General features: G+C 38.1%; 1 protein-coding gene across 1 annotated transcript; it reads left to right on the top strand.

Annotated features, from left to right (window-relative positions):
* The first annotated feature begins 4,722 nt into the window (after positions 1-4,722).
* Positions 4,723-5,673, top strand: LOC131901659 (olfactory receptor 51F2-like). The gene has a single exon (XM_059252774.1). It carries the CDS (start codon positions 4,723-4,725, stop codon positions 5,671-5,673), a length of 951 nt encoding a protein of 316 aa, XP_059108757.1.
* The last annotated feature ends 8,213 nt before the right edge of the window (positions 5,674-13,886 follow it).

Raw genomic sequence — 13,886 nt, 5'->3', positions numbered from 1 at the left:
AACTCATTCAGTGACCAGAAACTACCCACCCTACCTCTTGGGAATGTGGGTACTGTTTTCTCTAGATTGAGATCTCAGCCCTTTTGGATGGAGGAACAGAAGAGATTGGAGGTCACTGGTGGCTTCTCTACTGCTTCTCTGATCATTCAGGTTCTTACCCCAATATGTGGCTCCTGATTTTTTGATAAAGAATAATTAGATAAATGCATCACCATATAAATATTCTGAATTATGACATTGAATCCTACAGGTGCATGCATGGACAAAAAGTAGTAAAATTATGTCTGTCTGTTAAATGCTTGTATTTGATATCTGTTTGCCCTCTGGGGTTTTAAAGTTATGAGCAGGAGATTCTGTTCTCCCCCTGCCTCCCGTATTATCAGGGCTAATCCCTGCAATGTACCATACTTACAGTGTTTTATGAAAGAATTAATGAAGATTATTTGTCTCCTGCACCCTGCTCAGGGATATTTGTGGAAGAGGGTAAAGACAGTAAGAGCCAGAGAAACAAGAAATCTTCTATGAGACTACATCTGTTAGAAATGACCAGAAAGATTCACCCACAATGCACATTTCAACAATATGTTTGCCTAAACAAGAAGTATAGTACCAATAGAAATGTTACATGAAAGGGAGAAATAGACAGCTAACATGGGCTTACTCACAGACAACTACAGGCAACTAAGGAATTCTGAGAATTTGAGAGTTTTCCTCAGTGATGAGTGTGCCAATTGTTCCTCCAACATCAAATGGTCAACTCTGAAATCATGCATGTACAAGTAACAATGAATGAATGCTCTGGTTGTATCCATATTTTCAGGCATACATATATTTATGTGAAATAATGACAATTAAAGAAAAAGTGGTCATGATTTTGACAGGGAGCAAGTGGAGGGGTGTGTGGGAGGAACTGGAGGGAGGAATAGGCAGAGAAATGAGATGATTACATTTTAATTTGAAAAATAAAAAGATAGAAAAAGATCATTTGGTTGCAGGTAAAAAAGAAGTGAAAAGTTTGAACAAAATCATAGAATCAAATTTAATACAAGAGGAAGATACATTTACCTGCTGGGTTGGGCAGTAGTGTGGGGATGAGGAGTGAGGTGGTAGATAAAGATTCTGTCCTTATTTGAGGACATTTTCTTAGAGCATGGGTAAAATAATTAGAATACTAGCCTCTTCAAAGAACTTATGAAATGAAGTAGATGGAAAGGAAACCAGAAAATACAATGAGCCCCTGGGATTCCCTGCCCTCTGTGGTTCTGTATCATCAGTCCATGGGAAGCCTCACCCTCTGGGGTCTGTGTCTTCTCCTTCAGGAGTTTTCTAATGAGGAGATTTCAGAGACACAACTCCTGATATATACCCCCTATCACTTCCCCAACTCCTCAGCTCACATCTGGAAAGGAAGGCAGGAAAGAACAAATCTGTGTGATTTGTAAGTAAAGTGCTGTATGTATTCAGGGAAACAATAGCTTCTACCCGGGCTGCATCCTGATTTCAGTAACTTCAAAGGAGTCTCTGATCCTTGATGAAAACTGGAAAACTTCTTTGTAAAGCATACAATTTCTGGGCATTCTGTTCTGTATAAGGGGGTGTTTAGTTGTTGCGGGGTTTTTCTGTTCTGCTCCTTAGAGAAGTCTAAAGAGCTTTTGTCACTCTAGTTTCTGATTAGTATTATTTAAAAACTGTCACTTACAGTCAGTGGTCACTGTTACTGCTATCCACTGCTGCCATCATTTTCACTGACTGTTGCCAAGTGACTATTATGTCCTACAAACTACTGAGCATGCTAGGTTATTTACAAATGCTTTTAGTTTTATTTTACACATTCTAGTTTTGAATTCTCAAGGTCACAGAAGTGGCATTTGTTATGAGGTGCTCATTCGGAGAGCTCAGTCCAATTGGTGGCTGAGCAGCACTACAACCCAGGTTTACTTGACACCACACTAATGTTAAAGACCAGTAGTCAGAGAGAGACTAGAAGCATCTCAGCACTGAACTAGCAGCCTGCTCTGATGTGGGATTGGGATAGTATCTTCACATAAGATTAGTGTTAATAAATGGGAGAGAATACTCATGCTATCTTTCTGTTTAGGAAAGAATATTCTATTTCCACCCAAAAAAATCCCAACTGTAACACAGACACACAGACACACAGACACACACACACACACATACATACAGAGAGAGAGAGAGAGAGAGAGAGAGAGAGAGAGAGAGAGAGAGAGAGAGAGAGAGAGAGAGAGAACAATTGCACCAGTAGTAATTTCTTGTGTTATGGTTTAGTAAAGGTGGTATTGTTGACTGCTTCCTAAATTATAAATGATATGATGTATCAGAAAAGGAGTTCAATGAATTCAGTTACATTTCAAAGAAGAGGAAGCCACATGAATTGAGGAAAGTATATATGTGTAAGGGAACTTGCCCTAGTTGATATTCTAGTGAAGGGGACACCCAGGCTGCTAGTTAAGATGGATTATGGAGGTAGAGAAGTGAACAGGTGACAATAAGAGTGGACATTGGACAGTTTGGGAAGACCCTATATTGTGATACAGAGATAAAAAGCTGCAGTTTATGATGAGGGCAATGAAGAGCTGCATTTGAGGAAGAAAATGGTGATTGATTTTCTGTAGGGCCCATTGGCATTGATACAGGAAAAGTCCAGAAGCCTTTTAGCCACAGGGCAGACAAATTATTTAAATCATCATTGGAATAGTCAATGTCAGGGAGATCAGCATAAGTGCTCTTTAAAGCAGTGGTGATGGAACAGAAGTATAAAAGATACTCACTACACCAAAAGTCTTGGTGTTGGGAAACAAAGCCAGTCTTAGGTTATATTCCCACATCTTTGTCTACACTACCAGAGTGGGAGGATGAGAGGAAGAAGTGTAAGTAAAGGAAGGGTAAGAAATATTTGTTTCATTTATTTTTTTAAATTTTATTATTTATTTATTTATTTATTTAGGTTTTTCGAGACAGGGTTTCTCGGTGTAGTTTTGGTGCCTGTCCTGGATCTCGCTCTGTAGACCAGGCTGGCCTCCAACTCACAGAGATTTGCTTGGCTCTGCCTCCTGAGTGCTGGGATTAAAGGCATGCACCACCACAGACTGGCTTCATTTTATTTTATTTTTTTTAAACATTTGGCTATATATTTTACTTAAATGAATTTATAACAGTTTCAAAGGGAAGAATGCTCCAGAATTTATTTCGTGTCTATCACTAGACTGTGAGCTTTAAAAATCTAGTACAGATGAGTAAAGCAACAGTCAAGTTAAAAATAGACCTAAATTGAAGGAATAACAAACTTACCAATATGGTGTAACTTTACATGCCATCACCTAGGAAAATCACATCATGTAACCCATTTTCTAGCATACAATGAGTTCATTACTCATATTGCTGATGATTATGGGGAAAGAAAGCATTAGATAAGGAAATAAGACATTTCAATCAAATGTCTTCAAACCCTTAGAAGACATGCTAGTTAGCCTTTCAGCTAAGGAGAACTCTTTCTAGGTATGTTTTATTTTTAGAAGTAAATTAAGTCGTTAAAATTTTAATTAGTATACAAACTAGTGGCCTATGCTATTTTATGACCTTTTAATGCATATATATAATTGCACTCTGGTTTTATGCACCATTCCCATCATCCTATGATCTCTATTCTTACTCACTTGTCTGTTTCCTCTAATAGTTCCCTTTCTGTTTTCATGTTCTATACACAACACACACACACACACACACACACACACACACACACACACACACATATTAAAACTAGATTCTTCTAGGTTTCATATCTCATGCCTTTAATCTCAGCACTTGAGAAGCAGAGGCAGTGATTTTGAGGCCAACCTGGTCTACATAGTGAGTTTCAGGACAGGTCAACAGAGTAACACCCTTTCTCAAATAGATAGAAAGTAGTTTTTACACAGAGGAGAAAACATGCAATATTTTTCCTTCTTTTGATTCTTTTTCTTCTCTAACTCCTTTGTCTCCTTTCTCACAAAAATAGTTCTTCTATATTTAACTTTCATACATATATGTCTACATACATACATGTATCTAGGCCAAGGAGAGAAAAGTGTGGCAATATCTTTGTGAATCTGGCTTATTTCACTTGATACAATAGCATTTGGTTTCATTCACTTCTCTGCAAATGTTGTAGTTTTGTTTTTCTCTGTGACTATGGAAAACCCCATTGCGTATCACTACACCACATTTTGATTATCTATCCATCTGTTGATGGTCATCCAGGTCACCCCCTATAATGCTTATTACGAATGGGTCACAATAAACAAGAGCTAGTGTTTTTAGAGCTTTATGCCAGTTGGCCACTCTCCTGAGATTTTCTTGTATTACCTAGTTTCTTCCTTATAACAATCTCGTCAGGGAGGACATCATTATTATGCTAGAGGTAATGAAACTGAGACACACTCACTTTAGTAATTTGTTATCTGGCAACTTAGTAAATGGCAAAACATTTGAAGCCCATCAAATGTAGAGTACGGAGTTTTAATAAAATTGGTCTGAGAAGCAGAATAAAAATTATGACATCAAACTGTTTATGAAACTTACATAATACATAGTTGCTCATAATGACTATGTTATATGGAAATTTCTCACACAGGTTTTTTGATATAGCAAGTATTAGTCTTTGAACCATCCAATTTGTCATTGCAGGACACTCAGCTGAAAATACTGAAGTTTGAATTCAATATGTCAACTTTCCAGAACACCACAACTTCTTCCATCATTTTCCTGCTCACTGGTGTGCCCGGGCTGGAAGCCTTCCACACCTGGATTTCCATCCCCTTCTGCTTTCTCTATGCAACTGCCCTCTCAGGGAACAGCCTGATTCTCTTCGCCATTATCACTCAGCCCAGCCTCCATGAGCCCATGTATTATTTCCTCTCCATGCTGTCCACCACTGACCTCGGGCTGTCCATGTCCACTCTGGCCACCATGTTGGGGATATTCTGGTTCAATGCCAGAGAGATCAGCTTCAATGCCTGCTTGTCCCAGATGTTCTTCATTCAACTCTTCACTGTCATGGAATCCTCAGTGCTGTTGGCCATGGCTTTTGATCGTTATGTGGCCATCTCAAACCCTCTTAGATATGCTTCTGTCTTAACTGATATTAAAATAGCTCAGATTGGAATAGCAATTGTTACCCGGGGAACACTGATACTGACTCCTATGGTTGTCCTTCTGAAAAGATTGTCCTACTGCAGCAGTCATGTGCTCCACCACTCCTACTGCTTCCACCCTGATGTCATGAAGCTCTCATGCACAGACACCAGGATCAACAGTGCAGTTGGGCTCACTGCCCTGATCTCCACTGCTGGAGTGGACTCTGTCTTCATCATCCTTTCCTATGTCTTGATCATTAGAACTGTCCTCAGCATTGCTTCCCCAGAAGAGAGGAAGAAAGCCTTCAGCACGTGCATCTCTCATATTGGGGCTGTGGCTGTGTTCTATATTCCACTGATCAGTTTGTCCTTTGTTCACAGATTTGGGAAACGAGCTCCCCCATATGTCCATACTCTGATTGCCAATGCCTACTTGCTGATCCCTCCTGTCATGAACCCCATCATCTACAGTGTGAAGACCAAGCAGATACGCAAGGCTGTGCTGAAAGTTCTATATTCCAGCATGGCAAAGAGCTAAATGATCCTTTTACTGTTTTCTATTCTGTCATTTTATGAATGAAGCAAATGCCATTAAAGGAGGTTATAATGTGTACTTTGATGCTTATGTTACAAGTGTCTAAAAAGATAGCTTCAGATTTAAACAAGAAGACAGTGAGTTAAGAGATAGTAATACGAGCCACAGATTTTTGGAGATATTACTGTTTCCTCAAATATTTTTCATGATATTAGGAACATTTTCAGATTGTAATATCAAATATTTCCAGGAACTAGATAAACAATCATTTAGCTTTGTTTTGCAATGTAGAATGTTTCTATTTAAGTGGAAGAAGAGACATATCTGTTAAATGGCTTATATATCTCCATTATGGAAAGAAATGCATCTCTCCTCTTCAAAGTTTATTGCTACACTATTTATAATAGTGCAATTATAGAATAACCTATATGTTTAATAACAGGGTGGATAAAGAAAAATGTGCTGTATATACACAATGGACTCTCTTCTAATCATGAAGAACAAAGTTACAGTTTGCAGAAAAATGGATGCACCTGCAGTTCTCAATATTAAACAAATTCACCCAATCTCAGAAGGAAAATTATTGTGTTTCTCTCAGCTGTGATTTCTAGATTTTATAGAGATGTATATATATAATCGTGTATATATACATCACAAGACAACAGAAACAAAACTGCCTAGTACAGTAAAGGGAACTAGTAAGAAGTGGAGTAGTGAGAAAGGACAGGGTAGAAGAGCATGATGGTGATGTTGTCAATGTGTGATACAGACTTGTGTGAAAGTATAGAGGTTATGTTATATAGTACCATATACAATAAATATTTGAAATTTTTATAGATAATAAAACACACAGATACATACAAGTAAAAATTATACTGTATAATGACTAATATAAATTACCAAATTTATATTAGTGTCTCTCCATGACCAGTTGATAAATATTTATACATTTTCCTAGTTTCTGGAATTTTAGTATAAGTCGTCCATGAGAAATAGCTCTGTCTTACTCATATTTAATGTATTATTTCTTTCATAGTACTAGTGTGTTTACTACTTAATAATTCTGTTCTCATGATTTTCCAAAGATTTTTTTTTACATATTAATTAAATTTTCATGAGCCTTGGTGGTGAGGGAGTAAGGTAATACAGCTGTCCTGTTTAGGACTGAGCACTCAGTCACTTTTTTTAGTACTTTGACCAGTTCTGTATCTCCCTGTTGATTGTTTCCTAGTACATAAAGAAGTTTCTTTGACCAAGGCTGAGAGCAGCCCAGGTCCATGCGTATAAACATAAATATTTAGAAGGCAATTTGACATCATGATCATTGAGCAAAATGACAACGTCAGGTTCTATTTTGGGCGTATGAGTTCCCTAGCCACGGGCTTGGAGCAGGGTTACAGCATCAGGTATGAAACTTCCTCCTGTGGAACATGCTTCAAATCCAATCAGAAAGTGGCAGCAATTGCATAACACTTGTGCCACATTATTGCAACAAAGGCATGTCTTGTCTGGAAGGCTAAGGGCCATTAATGTCTCCCTCCCCCAGAAGCCTGAATAGTACCTTCGGGCACTATGAAATCTCGCCAGAAGGAAGAAACCTTCAGAGGAGACATAAAGAATGTCAGAGCTATAGGATGGGAAATGCTATAGATCTATGAAATGCTGACTTATGGGCCTGACATGGATATTGCACTCATGAACCCATAACAACTGTAGTTACCTAAATGAGACCCGAATGAGCTCAAGACAGCCAAAATCCTAGCACTGATAGGGTAGATGATCTCTACTCCATACCAAAGAGCAGTAGATAGTTGCCAGGGGAAGGAGACCAATTCTTTAGTGAGGATTATGGCTGATTGCTGGTTTCCCATGCTCCAGTGGATGATGCCTCACCCATGCACAAATGAGCAACACTACCAGGAGTTAGTGGGTTATCAAAAATATATGCAATTGAGAGTGACCTGATGGAGGATATGGAGAAAATTGGAGGGAGACATGGTAGGTATGATCATATTTCATTTATATATATATATATATACACATACATAAAATTCTCAAAAATAAAGAAAATGAAAAATATTTATATAATAAGTTAGTTTTATTTGGGCTGTTCAAATTACAAGAAAATGAATGTATAAATATTTTAATTTGATTATATTTGTAATGTTACTTTTGGACCTCTTCATCAAGAAAAATGATGGTGGGGATATCAGCCACTCTCTAGTTAGGGTTATAGAAATGATACCAGTAATAAATACACAGAGTATTTAATGTAAGTAACTGCATAAAAAGCTAATGGACAATGAAATTGAGAAAGGGGCATGGAATGAATAACTCTCGGAAGTTTCCTTTACCTGTATAGTTTGAGAACAAAGAAGACCTGGGGTTATTAAAACCTAGATCCTTGACAGCAAGCTTCCCCTGAGCTAACAGGAAGATCTCCCTTGAGAGGGTGCTGCGCTACTGAGACAGGACTCAACCTCAGGGAAAGGGTGTTTCCATATTATACCTTATTCCTTAGGAGAATAGATTAGCATTAATTGAGTTCAGGTTCTAAGTCCTGAAGAGGGTCTATTGGTTTGTTGTGTTTTGAGACAGCATAATTATATTGTAATGGATCATAGGGGAAAAGTAAAAATAGACATCAAACTAATGTCATTGTGCAGAAAATATTACTGTATATTACTATGCAGATTGATTACTGACAGTATATCAATCAAACACAAGATTCTAGCATCTTCTAATTTCTTTCTAACATCCTCCAGTTAAGAGAATTAATCAGAAACTGTCTGTCAAATAATATAAGTGATTTATGACTTGCTGTCTGCTTACTAAAAGTAGACTGTAGATTTTGGAGCTGAGATATAATATCTTCAAAATCAGCATGATGGAACAAGTTGTTTGTTACATAATTAAGCTTACTATGGTCATGAAAAGGGTTTTATTTGGTCCTTTAGCCCTGACTGCTGATAATAAAAGCAGTAACCATTAACTGTAACTAGTCTGGTGTTTCCGTGCTTCACAGGCTATAATGACACAATTTAGGAAGATGCTAGTTGATAAATTTCAGGTCTGGTCTTGGAGGCATGTATTTTTTTCTCCTTTATAATCATTCTTCATTTTTTCTACAACTAACTCTGCTTTTATTTAAAATGGGCAATGACAGTTACAGGTTATGTCTACATCCACTCTTGAATTGGAGTTTGTAGGCTGCTCAGAGACTGCATTTCTTTTTTAACTTAATTTTTTTTGTTTATAATATTTTTATATTTTACATACCAACAAGAGATCCTCCTCTCATCCCTCCTAGCTTCCACCCCATCCCAGCCCCTGCTCCAAAAGGGTAAGACCTCCCATTGTGGAACCTTCAAGGGCCCGGACTAGGCCCTTTGCATACAGGAGACAGTTGTGTAGCTTGGTCTGTTTGAGGGGCCCCTGGCAATGGGATCAGCATCTATCCCTGGTGCATTGCTTTTGTTCTGTGATTAACACTCAGCTTTCCAAGTTGCTCTTGTTTCTGATAATTAATGGATTTCCCTACGAAGGTTGAATACATGTCATTTCTGTGCTTAGATGATAGACTGGAAATTTGGGCTCATTATTTTCTCTCTCCTGCTTTCATAAGTTCTATTACTCATCCCTCTGTGCATCTCCTGATACAACAGAGTTTTGGTCTCAATGGAATAACCTTACTCAGGTTCTACTGTTGGTTAACTCCAGGCTGCATTAACAAAATGGAAGACATTGGCACAATAATGCAGAATTTGAAGAGGTATACTGTGTTGACTGTGTTTCTTTCTCCTATCTGGCCCAACAGATAGTAAAGATTTTATTTTTAAAAATATTACTGGTATTCTAGTTTCTCAGTACCCTTTGCTTGTTTCCTGAGCTCTCTCACCATTTTGAAAATAGTCTTTTCGTTAAAAAATTTCAAGCAGCTCCTGTATCCACAACTCAGAGAACATCACAGGAGAGGGAGAGAAAGGCCACAAGAGCTAGAATATCAGGAAATTTGCTGTGAAACAGTCTCTCCTAGAAATGGCTACATAAGCAAGTCAGAATCAGTATCAGTATATATGCTAACATGGAAAAGAGAAAATTGCACTGGGTCATAGCCCTAGACAAAGAGCTATAGGCAACTAATGACTGTCAGGAGAGGGAGAATTGGCTTCTCTCAGTGATGAGCCACCTTATTAGTTGTTCAATACAACATGGTCAACCCTGAAACCATGTGCACACAAACAACAAAAATAGACTCAGCAGGTTGTATTTACATATTTGTGTGTACATATAAATGCACACATTTATGTATATACAAATATGTGTTTGTGTGTAACAATAGTAATCAAAGAAAAAGGTGCTATCAATTTGATAGTGAGGGTCATGGGTAGGTTGGAGGGAAGGTACCTAAGAGGAGACAGAGGGAAAAAAGGATTTAATTCTATTTTAACACATTTTTTAATTGATTTTTAGTGTTTTGTTTGCTTATTTGTTTAGTTCTTTTTCTATTCAAGACATTATGTTTAATTGGCATGAAGTTGGGTGGGTAGGGAGGTGGGTAGGATCTTGGAGGATCTGGAGAATGGGAAAGAATATTATAAAATACATTGAATGGAAAATATTTAATAAAAACATTAAAAAATTTAATTAAAGTTGCTTGAATAAGGTTTTTTTTTTTTTTTTTTTTTTTTTTTTTTTTTTTTACTAACTATTCACAGTGCTTCAAAGAAGAAACGTTAAGTGCTCCTTGGTCTTGAGTGTCAATTTGAAGCAAATCTGCAAGCTCTAGGAGCCTGGGATGCCTAATATTGTCATCAATGAGATCATATTCCATCTCACCTACAGATGAAATAAATGTTGTTTTTATACTTTAATGGGGGATTTTTATGGCCATGAGCTTAGTTTTTTCTCATCTGAAGTCTCTGGATAGCTACCCCCAGATACAGGCATGGAGGTGCTATGTAGGCTGTTTCTTCACACCCTTCTAGATCCTAGAACCAGAAAAAAGAAAGAGGCAGATTTCACTCATCATCTGTAGGGATCTAGGCAAATGCTCTGCTCCCTAAGGTAGAGCTAACTCAGCGTCTGATTTTAGAGGCAACTGGCCTTTTCTGCAAGAACTACTAGCCTTTGTTCTCTTAGCCTTGCTTTGTAAGAACTTCTTTTTTTCTGAGGTTAGGAAATTGAGATGCAGAAGTAATAGACAAGGTACCTTCTGATATGGAGAGGGAAGTATTGCCAGATGAGGTTTTATTACAAGCCTTGAGAAAAGGACTGCTCTAGAGAAAGCTGTGTTTAGTTTGTTTTCTGGAGCAACAGAGAGGGAATAACCAAGTAGGTTGGGGTGACTTAGTGGTGCCTTCAGAGAGAAATGGAAACAAATGTTGATTGATGTCTGATTCCTTCCGAGAAAACTATAAAGAGCCAGTGAAGGGACTGGGAAGTTGGGAGTTGCTATGGTGTTAGAGGGAGAATTTTACTTTGCTTACTGGGTTGAAGCTTATCTCTCAAGGTCTGCTTATGCAAAGATTGCACAAATATGTCCTATGAAAAGAAAGCTACATTGTTGGAAGGCCCTGATGGTCAGAGGTTGCAGCCTACCATGGCCTGGCAGCTCTCTCTATGCCTGGCAACATGGAGGACTCCATCCCCCACAGGAGGGGCTTCCTGCTCCCTACCTAACCTTATCTGGAAATGTCTCTAGGCCTGGATGCATGCCTTATCTTAAGGAAGACCCTTAACATAGTTCCCTGCAACCTGCAACCGCTCTTTCCCTGCTGCCCACATGATAATTGCATTAACAGTCTAGCCATTTTGATAGGGCCCTGTGTTGTGGGATGTTCTATATGTCTAATCCAGCTATATGATAGGATTGTGCCATTTAATGCAAATTAGTATTTGTCCCCAGGCTTCCTAATCCTATATATTCCCCATACTCTGGAATAAAGTTCAGTTGTCTCATTGAAGTTATCTCCTGAAGGCCTATCTCCATTGTATCTACAGCCATCCGAACACTGCTTCTGCTCCCTCCAATCTTGTGGATCGGTAGTCAATGATCCTTGAGGAAGAAGGAGACCCACACTATCTGTATTTAATTGTTAGGAATACTGTCTTAGAGTATGTCCAAATCAAAGAAGCCTCTGAGAAAACAGTGCTGTTTAGTGGAAGATCTTTGATGGACCCTCAAAAGTGTCAGTATGTAAAATCTTTAAGCTCACGAATATGGAAGCATCATACAATAATACCATATAAACAAGAAGAAGTCCTCTGTTGGTTTTATGTCTTTTGTCTTTCTTTAAACTTGAGTTGGCAATGTTAAAAAACTTTTCCTAGGATGTGAGTGAAAATGAAGACACCATCTTTCTTCATATCCAGAGGCCCAAGTGCAGCCAGCTATAGATCAGACAGATGGAAGGGAAATTGTCTTTGAATGAGTACACATTAATCTGATTATTGAACTGACCTTTATATAGTTTTAACTGAAAACATATTTCGTGGGACTTTCTATTTCCCAGTGTAGGCAGAAAACTGGTGTTGTTTGCCACATTTTTCTCCAGCATCAGGAAAGACTGTTTTCAACTCAGCAACCCTAAAAGAACAAAAGCTGCATTTGTTTTTTTAAGAATAATTTCCCTGCATATAGTGGTCAACATCACTTACATAATAAAGAGCAACCTGTATCATCTTGTACTTTCAAGCAGATCACTTAGAAAGTGCTGTTGCCCACATGGTGTTTTTAACAACACCTGCTAAAATGTTTGCCTACAGTCTTTAAACATTTATAAGTACCAAATATAAAAATTTTATTATTTAACAAGAATTTTTATGGGCTTAATTTGAAAAAACTATCTGTGTTTTTCTTTACCTGTCCATTCTAGAATCAGACACTTGGAAATCCTAACAGAAATGTTCTCAAGACTCTTCAGTTTTAGAAATGATCCAGAGCCAGAATAAAGCAATTCAGAAAGCAGCTCCAGGTGCCAATGCTGTAATCTTTGAAGACAGTTAGCTGTAGGTGTTCCTCTCTGCTCATATTGATGTTCTGGGGAATAAGAATATGCTTCTAAAATATTCTACATCTCTTCCTGTAATATGAGTAATATGAGGATTCTTCCAATAATATTCTTACTGCAAGTTCAGTTATGAAATCTATTAGTTATGTGGGCACTATGTTCACACACTTGTAATGGTTACTTCCTGTCAACTCACAGCCCGTCTGAAGTGCTGTATTTAACCATTCTTCACTGTTTGGGAGCCTCACCATGGAGTTTTCCTCTCAATTAAGATTCTATTTCTTATATTTTCTTGCATCAACTGGAGTGTGGCAGGAGGGTGCAATGTGTGAAATCCCCTATGAGGGTCCTGTGATTCTCTTCTTTCTTCTTCTGATTAGTATCAGTGGCACTATTGCAATTTCCATAGACCTAGCTACCATTATATCTCTGTACTCCTTTGCCATGGCTTCTGGGCCAAAGTAGTCTATACTCAAAGATGGTGACCCTATTACACCTGAAAAAGCCATCCTACAATAAAGCAGATTCTTTCTTTTTAAAGCTTCAACTTTGTTTTGAGTAATTTGACAGTGCATGTCTAGCTAATTACCACAGCCATCATCTCATACAGGTTCTTCTTTTTTTGATGAGTTTCACAATTAACTTTCATAGCTGATTTCTGTTGTTCAAATCTTAGATGGTCTTTTAATAAAAAACTCAGAGCCAGATATCAGGTGAAAGCTGAAAGATCAGAGAAGCAGAACAGGCAATCATTAATTCTTACCTCTATGAAATCTTCAGCCTAAAGAGAGTGAGATCCTATTTCCTCATGCTTTATATACCTTTCTCTACTCTGCCATATTACTTCCTGGGATTAAAGGCTTAAAGGCCTGTGTGCTTCCCAAGCAAAGGCATGAGATCTCAAGTGCTGGGATTAAAGGTGTATGCCATCACTGCCTGGCTCTGTTTCTCTCCTATACTGGATCAATCTCATGTAGCCCAGTGTGGCCTTGAACTCACAGAGATCCAGACAGATCTCTGCCTCCCGAGTGATAGGATTAAAGGTGTGTGCCACCACTGCTTGGCCTCTGTGTCTAATCTAGTGGCTGGCTCTGTTCTCTGATCCTCATGCAAGTTTACTAGGGTATACAATATATCACCACAGATTTCAAGTTTACAGCATAATATTATTAGCTCTCTGTACGCTGAACATTAGATCTTCAC

The sequence above is a fragment of the Peromyscus eremicus genome, chromosome 1 (genome assembly GCF_949786415.1).
Source record: "Peromyscus eremicus chromosome 1, PerEre_H2_v1, whole genome shotgun sequence".
Classification (NCBI taxonomy): Eukaryota; Metazoa; Chordata; class Mammalia; order Rodentia; family Cricetidae; genus Peromyscus; species Peromyscus eremicus.
Note: the sequence above shows the minus strand (reverse complement) of the source record. Positions and strands in the feature narration are given on the sequence as shown.

Excerpts from the sequence above, each read along its gene's own strand:
- LOC131901659 (XM_059252774.1), top strand. The coding sequence starts at position 4,723 with ATGTCAACTTTCCAGAACACCACAACTTCTTCCATCATTTTCCTGCTC.